The sequence below is a fragment of the Vulpes vulpes genome, chromosome 12, assembly GCF_048418805.1.
Source record: "Vulpes vulpes isolate BD-2025 chromosome 12, VulVul3, whole genome shotgun sequence".
NCBI lineage: Eukaryota > Metazoa > Chordata > Mammalia > Carnivora > Canidae > Vulpes > Vulpes vulpes.
The window spans coordinates 74,418,767-74,435,003 of NC_132791.1; the positions used below are offsets into that span (position 1 = coordinate 74,418,767).

The window sequence follows — 16,237 nt, forward strand, 5'->3', positions numbered from 1 at the left end:
CTCACATCTCTTAGAATGGCTATTATCAAAAAGACAAGAGACAGCAAGTGTTGATAGGAATGTAGGGGAAAGGGAGCCCTTACGCACTGTTGATGGGAATGTGAACCAGTTCGGCCACTACAGAGAACAGCACAGAGGTCCTTCAAAAGATGAAAAGCTACCATGTGATCCAGCAATTCCACCTTGGGGGATATACCCAAAGGAGATGAGCATACTCTCTCAAAGAGATGTCTGCAGGCTGTGTTCACTGCAGCATTGCTCACAAGATGTGGAAACCGTTTGGGGTGTTCACGGATGGATACGTGGATAAGGAAAATGCAATGGGATGCTGTTCGCCATGAAACAGGGAATCCATCTGTGATACCATGGATGAACCTTGAGGGCCTTGTTAGGTGGAGAAAGACAAATACTGCATGATGCCATTTGAATGTGTAATCTGAAAGCATTGGGCACATAGAAACAGGGTAAAATGGTGGCTGTCAGAGCTGCGGAGTGGGGGACATGGGGGGATATTGGTCAGAGATTCTAAACTCCAGTTACAGTAAGTTCTGCGGATCCGATGTGCCACATGGTGAGTACAGTTAACATACTGTATCGTGATTCACAGCTGATACAAGGGTGGACTTTGAATGTTCTCAACAACACGATGGCAATCATGGGAAGTGAAGGGTGTGTTCACGAAGTTCAGTGTGCTGATCACTTCACAGTATATACGTGTATCAATCAGAACACTGAACACCTTAAAGTTACACCATGTAACATGTCTCAATAAAGCTGGAAGAATTACAAATAAAGTGAATACTCATGAAGGCAAAATGAAACTTCTCAGATGGTTCTGGCCTTCCCTCCAGCCACAGTCGGCTGAACAATACAGGGAAAGGGTTAGGATTTTATTCAGATAGGATAATGACTTGGCCAAGGGAGGACAAGAAGGGGGGAAGAGGCAGGATGTTGTGACGGACCAGGGAACCCACGCTCAAGAGAGCAGTGGAGACAGGTGGCCTTGGGGACCTTGACAAACTTCCCGACGCCTGCCGGGGAGGATCTGCCAGGAGGGAGCACATCATCTGTGTGGATGCTGATCTATCAAAAACCAGATGGGCTGTCCTGGGAGATGGGCTGAGTCAGGGACAAAGCAAAGGCAGTGACCACCACCAGAAGGGGTGGTGGGGAAGGCCAATGACAGGAGGGTCAGCACTGAGGATAACGCCACCAGACCTCAAACCTCTTCCACAGACAAGGGCTTTCTCCCCGTTTTCATGCTGACCCTGAGAGTCACAGGTTCCGGAGCTGCCCAATGTCTCTCAATCCCAGAACCAAACCCTAAGCCATCTGAATGCTAGGAGTACTAGTGATGGGGAGGAAGCCTGGTGCTACCTGAGGCCTCCACACAGCCAGGGACACATCACCATCATGGGCCTCTCCCTCCAGAATGTTCCCCTCCCTGCCCTGGGGGACTCTTCCCTGGACAACTCCACACAGATGCCAGTTAAGGTAGTGGGACACGGCTCCCCTAGGGCCCCATCCTCTCAACAACAGGGAGAGTGGATTCCCCTGCTTCCTCTCCAGTGAGCGGCTCATCAGCATCCCTGTTCTACAACTGCTGTCCCTTTGGAATCGGGAAGGCTATTTCTGCTGCCAGCTGCAGCTGATGCTAATCTGCTACCACTTTGAGACTCAGGTCCCACCCCTGCCTGGACCCCCAGTGCCAGGCTGTCCGAGTACCGACACTGCAACCTCTGTCTCCATCTCAAGGCTCCTCCGCTCTCGGGTGGCTTCTGGTCCAGACACATTGTGTTCATGCATCTGCTCACAAGCAAGAGGGCTCCCACCCTGTGTCCTGTTCCTGAAGGACCTGGCTCTGGCCTCAGGCACCCATTCTCTGGTGGAGACCAGCTCAGCATCTGGAAACTGAAGGGCTGAGCATTAGTGCCAGAGACTCAGACATGAAGGTAGGAAAAAAGGTCTTGCAGATGCAGGCACATCCTAGAATACCTAGTGAGGTTTGGGGACACATTCCAGAACATTTTTACAACAGATTTGCCTCCTGGATGCTTCAGGGGAATTATGGGGGGCTGTGTCTGTGTACATATGTATCTGAGTAGGTATCTGGGAATGGGTGCATTCGTGGAGTACAGGTGTTGTTTTTGTGATATTATTATCACGTGCCTGTCTGCAGGGTTTGGCTGCTTGGAGGAGAACTGTTCAGGGCTTGCCTGGCTGAATGGGTGTGTGTCTACGTGATCACAGAATTAGAAAACTTGACTTTTTAGGACAATATCACTAGCACCACTGGGCCATTAGCCCAAATGTCAGCTCTGGCCTATATTCATCTGCAGTATGACCCCAATGCTACAGAATCATCTAGAGAGCGAGATCAGGATTTGTATGTGCTTTTATCCTCCACAGCCTCTAGTATGTTAGAGCCTGGCTTATAAAAAAATAAAAATAAAAAGCAAGGTTCTCAGAATTAGTAAGACTTGGGTTGAAATCCCAATAAGCATTTACAAACAGTGTGATCTTGGGCAAGTTATTTAACCTCAACTACCCGCCTACCTTACTCTCTAAAATAGGACTACTTGCCTCACTTTCCAGTGAATAAAGCCCAAAGTTAAATGAAAAGAGACACAAACTCACACACTGGTTCTGCCACCGCCTGATGTAGCACCTCTCTGAAAACCGCTCCTGATGTGTGAAATAGGGATGATAAGAGTCAGCATTTACTGAACACCTACTCTGTGCCAGCCACTGTTCTAAGAGCTTTGGGTGCTCAACCGACTTAAGCAATTCTACTTCCAAGTGAGGAAGCTGGCCCACAGAGAGGTTAAGCAACATGCCCAGGGTTGCTCATCTAGGAAATGACAGAGCCATGACTGGAACTCAGGCAGTCGGACGCGCTGAGCCTTGTTCTTAATCACATGAACCCCTGTTCTGCCTAACAAGGATAAACTGAGAGAACCATATAAGCATGATGTTCTTTGAGAGGAAAAGAGTTTCTCCCTGAAAAATTAAAAAAAAGAAGGGATTATGATTTTTGAATTCAGAATAATGAATATGAAGGTAATCTGTTTCATGCCACCTGTCAGGAAACATAGCAAGATTTCTCTGTGATGCTACATCATCATGTCAACTATATAGTTTCTGTGCTTAGGAAATGTGACTCAGCATCACTCCTCAGGGTTAAAAGGCTTCCGTGTCCTGCCACCTTTTCATTCATTTGACAAATATTTATTGCAATTAGAGCTGGAGGGTGAGCCAGGAGCCAGGGAGGTCATCTCATTCAGACTCCTCCTTTTACACATAGAAACACAGAAGCAAGGGTAATGCAGTGACTTCTCCGTATCAAATAACCAGACTGGCCAAAAGCAGTTCTGCTACGGGGGACCCAGGGCTCCTGGCTTCTAGCTCAGCATTCTGCTAGGCGACTCCAGGTGTCAAGACCCATGGATCATGACCATCACAGTAGGTAGAAGCAGGACCCGCATGGACATTGGCAGTAGCCAGGAAGAGGGATTCCCCACAGATTAGCACTGAGTAGTCAGCATCTAAAGGTTATACTCACAGAAGTACGGTCCCTGAAACAAAGAAGGTGGGGGATAGCACTAATCTACCAAGTGTTGGTTCTACCAAGCCTGGGGTATTGCACTTATTCTTAGGCACTGCACCCTTTCCAAGATGGGTAGAGAAGCTCAGGGGGAAATCTGTCTTCAGATATCTGAAGGACTGTTATACAGGAGGAATCTCAGTTTTCTACTCTGGCTCCTAGGAATACAATCAGAACCCGGGAAGCAGCCCAAAAAGCAGATTTGGGAATAAGACAGGCCTGACTGCATGTCCCACAGGCCACTCACTAGCTGTGACCTTGGGACAATCTCCCCTTTCTAAGTCTAAGTTTGCTCATCTACAAAGTGGAGATTCTTTCTCACCCCCCCCCCCCCACCACAGAATCTGCTAAATACGTCAGCTAAGGTAGGGCTGACTAGCTTCCTCAAGTCAGGACTCAGATGTGTGAACGAGAAAGCGAGGCGCACGCCCGCATGCTGCTCCTGCGCACCCATCCTGTCCCGCACGCCCACCCATCCCCCACGTGACCCTTGTGCCCCGGGATCTCCTTCGCCTGCAGGAGCTAGTCACCCTTCACTCTGCGTCCTTCCAAACAGTCTGGGAGTTTCCTCTCTCACAGGCCAACCACACAGCACGGAGGAGCGCTTCCTCCTGCTGGATTTCTGCGCCTGGCCGGTGCTGCAGCCCGCCCCTCTTCGCCCTCATCCTGCTCTGCTACCTCTTGACGCTGGCCCGCAACTCGAGCCTCCTGCTGCTGGCGGTGCACTACCGCGCCTGCACACGCCCATGTACTACTTCCTGTGCCACCTGGCGCTGGTGAACACGGGCTTCACCACGAGCGTGGCGCCTGCGCTGCTGGCTGGCCTCCGTGCCTGGAGCTGTGACTGCTGCGCGCCGGCCTGGCCCAGCTGCGCGACCCGCTGTGTGCCTCCTGCTGGCGGCAGTGGCGCTGGACCACACGGCAGCGCGGTCCACTCACTGCATCACGCCCGCGCCCGCCTCGCCTCGCCTGTTGTCACGCGCTGGACGGAGCCTGGGGGCTGAGTGGTCTGGCCAACTCGGGGGCGAAGACCACACTGCTGGCCGCCTGGCCTCTGTGAGCGCCCTGCTGTCCGCCATCGTCCTGGCCTCGTCCGCGCCGTGGCCTGTGCTGTCAGGGGCATCTTGTTGGGGGCGGCTGCAGGAAGGTGATGGACAAGCGAGGATCCCACCGTCTGCCTCTACTATGGCTCGGCCATCCTCACTTACCTGCAGCCCACGCAGCGTTATGACCAGGGCCAGGGCAAGCTCATTTCGCTCTTCTACACCCTGATCACCCCGGCACTCAACCTCAGGAACAAGGAAGTGAAAAGGACAGCCAGGAAGCTCCTGGGGAGTCTAGGACAGGGCATGCTGGACAGTGAGAGTGCAGAGGAGGGAAGAAAGTGCTAGTGAAGGCCCAAGGATGAGAATGTCCCTTGGGAAAGCAGTGAACCTTCAACCTGCCCATTTCCCTGTGAGAATCTGAAAGATCTGTCCTCAGGAGCCCAAGGTCACTGGGGAGGTCCTGTGCATCCCTCAGGAAATGTTCCTGATTTTGAGGGTGAATTCCCGTATCCTCTACACAGATTCGGGGAAGGGGAAGTGGCCTCGGAGCTTTCTCCTAAGCTGATGAAGAGAGAAGGCAAGATTTGGAAAGGACCTTCCCCCATCCTCAGGGGGTGCTGTGACCACCCCTGAAGAGTCCACATGCTGGTAAGATCATGGATGACAGGACAATTAATGTTCACTCTCTCCCAGGCTGATGGCACACACCATGAAGAACCCTATGGTGTCTGGCCTCAGGAGACCCCCAAACTGACAGAGAAATCATGGACTCTACCCTGCAGGAAACCCCATCCAAAAAAACAGAGGAGTTTGCTCATTTCAGGAAATCAATCCAACTTAATGCCCACCTAATCAAGTCACTAGTGTCCAGCAAGAGAACTTGACCCCAAAGTGTAACAAGGAACTCCCCTAAGTGTGGATTGGGTTGAGTGGGGTTAAACTGGGAAACTCGTCTGATTGAGGCAGTTCTGGGGCAAGTTTAAAGAACAAAAGGACACAGATATGTCTTAGGCAGTGCAAAAAACATGTTGGTTAAAAAAAATATAAAAAAAAAATAAAAAAAATAAAAATAAAAAAAATAAAATAAAAATAAATAAAAATAAAAAAAAAAAACATGTTGCTGGCCACTCATGAGGTACAAGAAGGACAATGAGAAAGAGGAGTGAGGGCGGGAAGATGGAGGAAGGGACCCAGGTTCCCCACAGAGGAGCAGACATCTGTGCAGGACACAGTTCTGCCTGCCAGATCTGGGGCAGAGCCTTGGGAGTCAACGTGGAGACCAACCCAAAGCCCCCACTCAAATAGATACCCCCAACCCAGGGAAGACCTGCTCGACCTCAATGCAGGCAGGACAGAGACTGGTCCAGAAGCACACCTCCCCAAGAAGCACCCCCCACTAGAGACACATCTCTGGGTCCCCAGGGAGAATCTCTTTCTAAGCCCATCCTCATTCCCAGAAAGAAAAACAGTTGAATTCCGTGGAATTTCATACCAAACAGCTGTAAATGAAGACAGAGAAGGTAGTTCAATTGAATTTCTAAGTTCTTTATTAATTAGACTGTAATCATATCAGAGGAATTAATTCACCTCATGATAAATCATCTCACTGTCCTCTGTAAGTAGAAATTCAATTTGGTTCGACATATTGAGTGATATTACAAATGAAATATATTGGTGGAAACACAGAAATTAGGGGAGCATGGATCCTAATATGTAAAACTTACTATCTTGTTGGACAGAAGAACTAGGAATTTTTCTGTTAATCAGAGGGAACCAGGAAAGGATTACATTGCAAGCTGGCTTTGATGCCATCTCTACTATACCTAAAACGTTATTTTCCATTTCTAGTAATATACACAATATACACCTGGTCAATTGTGTAAGATCAAAGAATCATGGAGTTAGAAAGTATTGTGCGGTCTTCCTCCCCACTTCACCCCTAAACTTTGCTATTTATCTTCCTGGTTCCTTTGGGGAAATCATCACAGGATGTGGGTGGAATAAGAGCTAGCAGTAAGCTCTTCTGCTCCTGACATGAGCCATCCCTGGCGGGCCCACCCCCAATGTGGTGGGCTGTCAAGAAGAGTTCGTTGCCCCTTCTGATGCCATAATCCGCCATGATCCTCCCATCTTCCAGCCTCTTGCCATTGCAAGTCACAATCTGTTTCTTAGGCATTATAGCAGTCTTAGTCTCTATTATCGTTTTACCTGGGCCAATGAGCTGGACTTTTGCACCTGGAAGAGGTGCCTCTCCCTTCATCATCTGACTCCACCAGAACCAAGGGCAACTCCTCATCACTGGGTTTCACCACCTTCAGAGTGAGGTGGATGGTCATCTCCTTGTCAATGCCAGATGATGACAGTTTCCTCTGGGGATTTAGAGTCTTGGAGCCCAGCAGAAGTACCTGGTACTGCATGGCAACCTTGGTCTTAGCCCAGACATGTTCACTGACCTTCTTCACTCAGTCCCTCTCATTAACAGTGAAGGTCGTTGATGTGCCTTCCTCAGAATGGACTGTCACCTGGGCAATCGTGGACAAAAGACCTGGAATCAGGTGCCTGGAGTGCCCGCCACCTGTCACGGCACTGTCCCCCCTTGGCCAGCCCCATCCTTCTGCCTGCCTGCCCCTCAGCTCCTTACAAGATGTGGCCCACCCTTCTTTGGCCCTCCACTCCCAGAATTTCAAGCTTGTGACACAAGAAGATCAGTCTTATTCCTTTATAGGCTTACCTCTCATTCACCCAATGTCATTGGTGATTTCTCACATCATTTGCCTGCCTCTTGTCCAGATAAAGTCTGTCAAATGTTGAAAACTAAACACGACTACAATGCATCCAAAGTTATATATGGGCTGCTAAAAACAACCCCCAAAGAGAATTCCCAAGACTTGGCAGTGTGGGACACTCCTCACTGCCCTCCATGACTATGGTAGAAGGAGGCCCCAGCCAGGACACAAGGGTACCGCATTCCTGGTTTCTTTCTCCATGTCCCTCACATGTGACGGCAATGCTGTGTGCAGCGTGACTCTGTACCTTGTCTTGGTATCCACCTACTGCCAAACACAATGTCCTCCTGTAGGCAGACCAGGGTCTACTCCCAGAAGGCAGGGCCAGAGGGAAGTCTTCCCTCCATAATCTGACGCTGGGTGAGCAGACCGCTGCGTTGTCCCAGGAGAGCCTGGGAGGCCCTCGCTGCCACTTCCATCAGAACTGCCTTCCCTCTCTGGGCAGCACAGACCTTTCCTCACTGGACATGGGCCCCTCTGTGCCCAGCATGGCCCTGATTCCAGCCCTTGGCACATGGCACAGACTCCTTATAGGGTCGTGGATCAGCTTATTAACAATGACAGTAAATGAGTTTTGTAAACCTGTGGGAGGAGGAAGGTGACAAGCCCGGGGATCCCTAAACAGAAGAAGGTAAAGGGCTCTGGACAATATTTCCATAGTTTCAAGTTCTGCCGGCCCTCTGAGGGCAAAGCTCATTCCCATATCCTACCATGTCCCCTAACAGTGGCCAGTGAGGTCTGACAAGACAAGGGGGAGACCAATGACAGGCTTCTAGTCCCAGAACCTTCCTTCCCCCTTCTGTAGATATCAGCTCCTATGCTGTCCCCTTCAGGTGCCTTCCCAGCCGCTCTGCCCCCCAGCCCCCATGGACCCCTGACATTACCCCCACCCCCTGGAGGTTCCCCCACAAGCCTGCCCCAGGGCTCCAGCCCCTGTGAACCTTGACACTACACCTCACCCCAGGCAGGTGCTTCCCTCTCCCCCTCACCACCTTCAAGCCCCCATGGAGGCAGGAAGCACTGGATGCCATGTGTGTGATGCAGGGAACAGAAGCAGGAGGCTGAGGAAGGAAGGGGACTTGTGTCCACTTATGTACAAGCTCGGTTGGAAAGCCCCTGCCTCTGCCCTTTGTTCTCCTATGATCTCATGCATTTTCTTTCACTTTTGCTTTTTCTTTCACTTTTGCTAGGGCAGAGTCAGTAAACAAAGAATACTTTCTGATCAAAGACATCCCCATCAGCGAATCCATCCACCCTCCTGTTTATGAAATATTCTTTACAAAGGACCTTACACCCCTGGGTCCTGAGCTCTCTAGGGCTCTTCCTATCCTGTTCCAGAACCTGCAGACCTAGTCCAGTACTTGGGACCATCCCAGGCCAACAGTCAAGTGCTGAGTCCCCCTTCCTTGTAGGACAGCACACATTGGCTCTCACCCCGGGTGACTCTGTTTCCCCACCTTGAAGGCTGGACACTTCCTACATATCCATGCTGCTGCTTCCTCCCTGGCTCTGGAGGTTTAGGTCCCAACAAAAAGGGAGGGCACAGGCTGTGTACCCTGGGGAGTTTCCTCAACTACTCTGATCTTCCTCATGTTCCAAAGGAATTAGTGCCCTCTCCCGAACTCTCAGGACAGACCCGCAAAACCCATTCTCAAAAAAGCATTTTATTAAAGGTGCTCCCAATTTTTTCACAGTGAAAATCCCATTAAAATGCTAAGTTATCATCTCTTTTGCTCTGTTCTTAGTGACCATTTACGGTACATTCCCCACTAATGCATGTCAAATGATCCCATGTTCCTGCAGGACTTTCCCTCCTGGAGCACTTGGGTTTATAGAAGTGCCCGTATAGGGTAATGTGATCCAAGACCCAATCCAGTAATTCACAGAACTTAACATAAATCACAGTCTTCTATTTGGAGCTCTGCTTACGTAGGGGTAAACTTGGGGAAATTATCATTTAAATGTCTTCTGTGGGGTGAACACACTTTGCAAACCCACAGGATGGGTGTGCAGCAAGCAGAGTGCCTGATGGACTTGGAAGCGGTGGGCCCTGCCCATGTCCCTTCAGGCCTCTTGCGGCTCCCATCACCCACTGTGAGTGGGAAAGAACCACCCTGCGGTCTTGGATCTCAGCAGTGGCCCTGCACCCAGCATCCAATAGGATCTGCGGGTTCTGAAGCATCACCAGTAACCGAGCAGGGTACTTGGGTTGAGGGTGGCTGGGAGCGAGCCGCAGCAGGAAGAAGAGACAGGGACGCTTCCAGAGCCAGACTCCTCACCTCCGCATTTCATCCGCATCTGTGACCTTCTTAGCCCTTTGCCTCATTTCTGGAAGGTAAAGCAGAGCATGGGCGTCTAGCACTGCTTGGCATTAAATCACTTTTTCATCCTTCCCGTCTGCGGGTCCCCACCTTGGCAATCTACACCATCTTGGGGCTGATGCCCCCTTTCTCAGGGAGGCAGGGAACCTCAGCTCCTGCAGAGAGAGCCTGGGGATGACGTTCCTCAGGAGCCCACAGCCCAGACCTGAGCTGCAGATCTGCACAGTTCCGGGTTCAGTTCAGAGTTCCCCACATGTGCCTGGACATACCACTGTCTGTTGCCAGGTCAGGGAGCATGCGTCTCCTTCCAGGTCTATCCACTGTGTCAAGGACTTACAGGGGTAGAAGATGTAAGCAGCCCCTCCTCCAGGAAGCCTTCCCTGGCTCCCTTCCTCAGAGCAAGTTTCTCCACCAGACAGATCCTCTGCTTACTTGTCTCTCACCCCCCTTAAATAATAGGAATCTCGGGCATCAGGACGGTGATTAGGTCATGAGGGTAGAGTCCTCATGAATGGGATTGGTACCTTTGGAAGAAGAGGCCAGAGAGCTAGGTAGCTTTCTTTCTGTCCTATGAGAATCCAAGAGGACAATCATCTGTAAACCAGGAAGCAGGTCCTCACCAGCCACAGAATCTGCTGGCACTTGATCTGGACTTCTCAGCCTCCAGACTGTGAGAAATAAATTGTTTGTTGTTGTTGTTTTTAAAAGGACTGTGTTGTGATTTACGTGGGTCTCCAGCACTTCCTGGGTCTGCTGTCTGCTTAATATCTACCAAATGCATGAATGAACTAAACAAATAACTGTATAAGTAAGTGAATGACCAAAAATGGAAAATAACACTTAATGAGTACTTATTGTATTTTGGGAACTACACGAGATATTGGTAAATGTAACCTTGAGTGCTCTAGGCTTCTCATGATGTAAATATCAGTATCCCCACTGAGAAGCCAGCTGTGGTCACACCCACACTCATCTTAGCCAAAGCTGGTGAGCAGGTATTCAAAAGCAAACCTCTGCTTGCTTGTCCTCCTACTAATCCTCTCCCAGTGGAAGGGAAAGGGGGTGTGCCGGGCATGCTTGCCCTGGCATTATAGGAAGGATGCACATCAGATGAGGAGGAGAGACAAAAGACAGCAGAACTTGCATGGAGCCTGTGAGGAAGGAGCAGGAGAGCTCCATCTCCGTACGTGGGCAGGAGCATCCCTGGGTGCTGGGCAGTGGCCAGCAGAGAGCCTGTGAGCCCACTAGGCACAGCCTGGGGGTGGAGGGCAGCGGCCCCAGTCCACTGTCACACTGGCCTCAGTGGGTGGGGATTTCCAGCACTGGGCCACTTCAGGGCCAGCCAGGAATGTTCCCAGGAAAACCTGGTCCAGGGGGTTCCCTATCCAGACAGGATCTGGATTCCGATAAACACTGTCCTTTCCAGGAATCTGAGTCCGGGACCTCACTCCCTCTCTTCCCCCTCCTCCCTTCCTCTGGGTCATTCCCATCCATGCCAAGGCAGGCCAAGGGCAGTCCTCATGCCTTCTTTCTGACCACATTTCAGATGTCATCCCAGGACCTGACCTCCGACCTCCTCCCCACTTCTTCACAGACTGCCAATCAGACTTTCTTTTCCTCTGTGTCACAATAAATGTTTTCTGTTTGCCCTTTGACAAATTCAGGGAACCAGCCGAGGTAAAAAGTCATGCAGATCTCACCAGGTCATAACACAAATGTCCCAGATACACACATACCTCCCAATGTGGCTGCTTTGCTGAGGGGCCATCTTGGGATGGTCACTGCCCCGCTGAAGCCTTACTGGAGCCTCCCTAGCTGATGGGCAGCCTTGGGCTGGTCACTGCTTCCCTGAAGCCCTCCTGGAGCTGAGACCTCCCTGAAGGAGACAGGTCTCCTTCATGGTGCTCAGGAAAGAGTTTCTAAAACTGCTGTGACATATAGAAAATTGCTTCAGAAATGCGAACCAAAGTCCCTCAAAAAACTACTGTGACTTTTCCCTTATTGATGATTGGAAAAAAAATTCATCCACTCTCAAAGGACAATTTGGAAATACTTATACGTATTTCTGGATTTTTCCATTATGTTCCATTGATCTATGTGTCTATCCTTATGTCACAACGATACTGTCTTTATTCCTCAAGATTTATAACAAGTGATAATTTGTCCTTTACTTTACCTGGATGTCCTGGCATGATCCAGACCATGGGCCCTCTAGAAGCATCAGTGATGTGGAGGGCCTTGAATCTTCATAGGGTTCATCTCCCACCCTCTGGAGCATATTTGTCTCACTAATCCTGTCTCATCCATCCTGCTTGATTAACAAGATGTCATCAACACTTGATGGGATGAGCACTGGCTGTTATTCTGTATGTTGGTAAATTGAACACCAATAAAAAATAAATTTATTTAAAAAAAACAAGATGTCATCAACATGATGGAACAATGTGATGATTTCTGGAAGGTCCAGAAGGCCATGTCCAGAGGATGCTGGAGCTGCCTCATATAGTCTCATGAGAGCTGACGTAGATTTTCAGGCATTTTGCAAACCGGTTGTTAAATTACAGCCATTATTAAAAATAAGTTAATATAAACTTATAGTAATTTATATTAAAAGCAGAGATAATAAATATTTAAAACTGATCACATCCTTGTTACTTTACTATCTCTTATGATTTTTTTTACTTTTATTTGCATTTATTTTATGTAGAATTTACTCTCAGGCCATAAATTCTTATTTCTTCAGTTTCTTCTGGGATATCTTTCTCTTCTGTGCAACCTAGACTTTTGGTTTAAGAACAATCTGCTCTTTCTCAGTAGGGATCATCTCAGTACAGCAGGGAGAACTCACATGTGGGTGAATCCAACCATGAACCTGGTAAGTTCTGGGCCACAATGTGGGGGCTTTGTTCACCTGGATGTGCTCAGTGACCAGAGAATCTACATCTAAACCCTTCAGCTCAGCATTACCCTCTGCATTTTTAAGCACGTGCAGTAAAGTTTCATCACTCTTTATGGGCCACCAGGCTGGCATAGTCACCATATTGTTGCTCACAGGTGTCATTTACCCACTTTCATTGCCTGCGTGCAGCCCCACTGTTTTGCCTGGGCACACCTCTCAGCCTCCGCCGTGGTAGCCACGGAGTGGCACACATTTTTTCTGCAGTGACATGCCTCAGGTACTGGGCTGGCTTTCAGATATGCATGGTCTTCATGGCCTGGGCAGTTTCATGTGTGTTCATAAAGTGAACCTCTTGATTGGCGCGATTTTGTAGCGTTTTCTGGGTCAAGGTACTAGTGAGCCATTTTCAGAGATCACCTCAGGCCGCTAATGGGAAAAGCTAAATGTTATTATTTTCTATGCTTATAGACATCTACTGTGTCTGTGATAAAAAGAAAATACTAAAAAAAAAGAAAGAAAATACTACAACATACTGCATGGGGATGTGTTACCATGAACATCACTCCAAATCTGCATTTTTGGTAAAGTCACACTGGCAGCTTAAAATCAGGTGTGGTACAAATATACACATTCAGAAATCAGCAAATAGGACAAATCAAGGCTTTTCTGTGTATATTATGGGCACATACTGTCCATGTCCCTTTGGACCCTATTATGACACCAGAGTCCTAAATGGATAGTTGTATACACGCCATGTAGATGCAAACTGCTCCCATCCTCCATCCTGATAGTATTTGAAAAAAAAAAACACGTTGCCATTGGCCAAAAGCCACCTAACAGACCCCAAACCATGTTACTCAGACATGAAAGCTGCTGTTGGGGCTGCTACTTGTTTGAGTTTGTGGTGGCCCACTGTCATGCTCCAGGATCTACCTGGTGTTGTAGTGACCAGAGTGGTGAATGAAGTGGACATGATAGGAACAACCATCTCCTGCATCCTTTAGAGTGGCATCAATCTCTACCATTTCCTTTGGATTGATATTGCTCTGGACTTCCTGTCTTTGTGGGGAATGGGGTAGAGATTCAGGGCTCCTACCTGGCTTCCTCCCACCATATCACTTACCCCACAAGCCCAAGAACCAATGTGGAGATTCTGCCAACCACCAAGTGTACATGTTCCAATGACACAGTCAGGTACTGTAAAAATGACTCCTGGGTAGGCCCATGGACCTCGCAGAGCCATTGTGATTTGGACAAGGGCCAGGTTGCCATGGATTAGTGTGAACCTCATGACCGCAATGGAGGATGGCATGGTAACACCTAAACTATGTTGTGTGAGGATTAGACCAAATGTCCTATGGGCTCTCCAGCCCTAGGGTGTTGTATTCTGTGCTGCTGCAGTCAGGTCCCACTCAGAGAGAAGTCGATGGAACAGAAGAAGTTGAGAACTTTAAAAAGTGGGATCCTAAATGGTTGGATCAGAGGCTTAAGAGGAATATCTAGAAGCCTGGGGCAGTCTCTGGAGGGCTAAGGAGGAGACCTGCTGGCTCTTCCTACTGATGGAAAGAAGCAGAGGTGAGCTCCTTACCTACACAGTGATAGCGAACGCTGGCATGCTTCCTCTAGATATTCCCCTGCCCCTCTACAATAGTCAGGGACTAATCATCAGTGGACTGTGGGACCCCTGGGTCTTAATAGAATTAATGAGATCTTTCTCTCCATGGGACGGGTGTCATGCAATCCTTCCATGCCCCTGAGACAGCTTACCATCTCCCCAGCCTGAGGGCAAAGGCTATTCTCATGGAGAGGCCTCTGACCTCTCGGGCCTCACCTTCCCTGCAGGGACATGGTGGGATGAGGTTGGCACATAGCCTCTGCAGCCAGCCCACCAAGGTTCAAATATCAGCTCTCATGCTCACTGACTGTATTGTCCAAGGCAACGGATGTCATCTTTCTCTGCTTCAGATTCTTTAAATCAGAGGGAGAGGGCACCCAGAGCAGCTCTGCAGACAACCAGAGATGAACTGGTAACTGTTTGGCAACCAGCTTTTTTGGGGGAGACACAGACCCTGCTTGAAGGACTGACCAATTTCCATGGCGTACTGCCGCCATGGCTCCTCCCAGCTGCCAATGGCATAATCCTCTCTCACAAAGTCTCCAAAAGTTACCATCAAGAGCAATCAGAGCTCCCCTGGGGGCTTCCTCCTTCTGGACTTCTCAGAACACCCAGAGCTAGAGAGAATCCTCTTTGTGGTTGTCATTTCCTACCTCCTGACTTGTGGGTAACACCCTCATCATCCTGCTGTCCGTGTGGGACCCCAGGTCCCACTCCCTGATGTACTTTTTCCTCTCCAACCTATCCTGCTTGGACCTCTGCTTTACCACAAGCTCTATCTCCCAGCTGCTGGTCAACCTCTGCAGCCCAAAGACCACCAGCTTCCTTGGCTGCTTTGTTCTGCTCTTCATTTTTCTGTTCCTAGGAACCACAGAGTGCATCCTCCTAACTGTGATGGCCTTTGACCTCTACATGGCCATCTGCCAGCCCCTCCGCTATATTACCCCTGTGCTGGCAGCTGGGGTCCATGGCCTGGGCCATTGGTCTGCTGGAGTCAGTGGTCCAGACGCCACCCACTCTCTACCTGCCCTTCTGTCCACACCGGCAGGGGGATGATTTCATGTGTGAGGTCCCAGCTCTAATCAGACTGTCTGGTGGGCACACCACCTACAACCAGATCCAGATGGCTGTCACCAGCATCCTCATCCTGTTTGTGCCTGCCAGTCTCATCCTGGTCTCTTACTGTGCCATTGCCCGGGCAGTACTGAGGATTAACTCAGCCAATCAGTGGAGAAAAGCATTTGAGACCTGCTTCTCCCATCTCGCGGTGGTCACCCTTTTCTACAGATCAGCCGTCACTGTCTACCTCTAGCCCCAGAATGCCTATGCCCAGAAAGGGGCATAGTTCTTCTGTCTGTTCTATGCTGTGGGCACTGCAGAACTGAGCCCTCATTTACACCCTGAAAACCAAGGAGGTAAAGAGGGCTGTCAGAAGGTTGCTGGGGAAAGACAGGGATACAAGGGAGAGCTGAGCCCGCTCTGTGTGCTTTCCAGTCCAGCAGTGGTCCTCAGAATCCTGTCAGAGGAGCTCCCCACACCTGTGCCCTCACTCATCCCCCCACACCCATGGACGATAGCTGTGTGTGTGCACATGTGCATTTCTGTGTGTGCCCTACTTGCACGGCAGAGCCTGGAAATGGGCTGAGGAGGGACACACACCTCCATGTGAAGCAGTCTACAAATCATTTTACTTCCTCTTTGCTCTATTTTGTCTTTAATGGTCTTTGCCTCCACCATGATGTGCCTAAACCATCTGTCATAACATGGTTCCACCCCCATTTTGATCCCCGCCACATCATTTGCTTCTCTGCCCAGCTTTTCCACTTACTTATATTTTGCATTGTCCATCCATTCATCCTCACAAAGGACAGCAGGAGGGCAGCTGAGGTCAGGCCAGCTCTGAAACCAGCCCAAGAAATGCAATTTAGACCAAAGATCCAAGCCATGCATGCTCTCTTATGGTCTT

At 49.6% G+C, this 16,237-nt stretch overlaps 1 protein-coding gene and 2 pseudogenes across 1 annotated transcript; 2 read left to right on the top strand and 1 right to left on the bottom strand.

The window, feature by feature from the left end:
• Positions 1-646: 646 nt before the first annotated feature.
• Positions 647-4,995, top strand: LOC112912134 (putative olfactory receptor 2I1; annotated as a pseudogene).
• A 1,594-nt stretch (positions 4,996-6,589) lies between these two features.
• UBD (ubiquitin D) lies at positions 6,590-7,637 on the bottom strand. The gene is given in 4 exon segments (XM_072731925.1): positions 6,590-6,852; positions 6,855-6,905; positions 6,908-7,106; positions 7,614-7,637. Coding segments are annotated over 4 exon segments (537 nt in total).
• Positions 7,638-13,954: 6,317 nt separating this feature from the next.
• Positions 13,955-15,743, top strand: LOC112912132 (olfactory receptor 2H1-like; annotated as a pseudogene).
• The last annotated feature ends 494 nt before the right edge of the window (positions 15,744-16,237 follow it).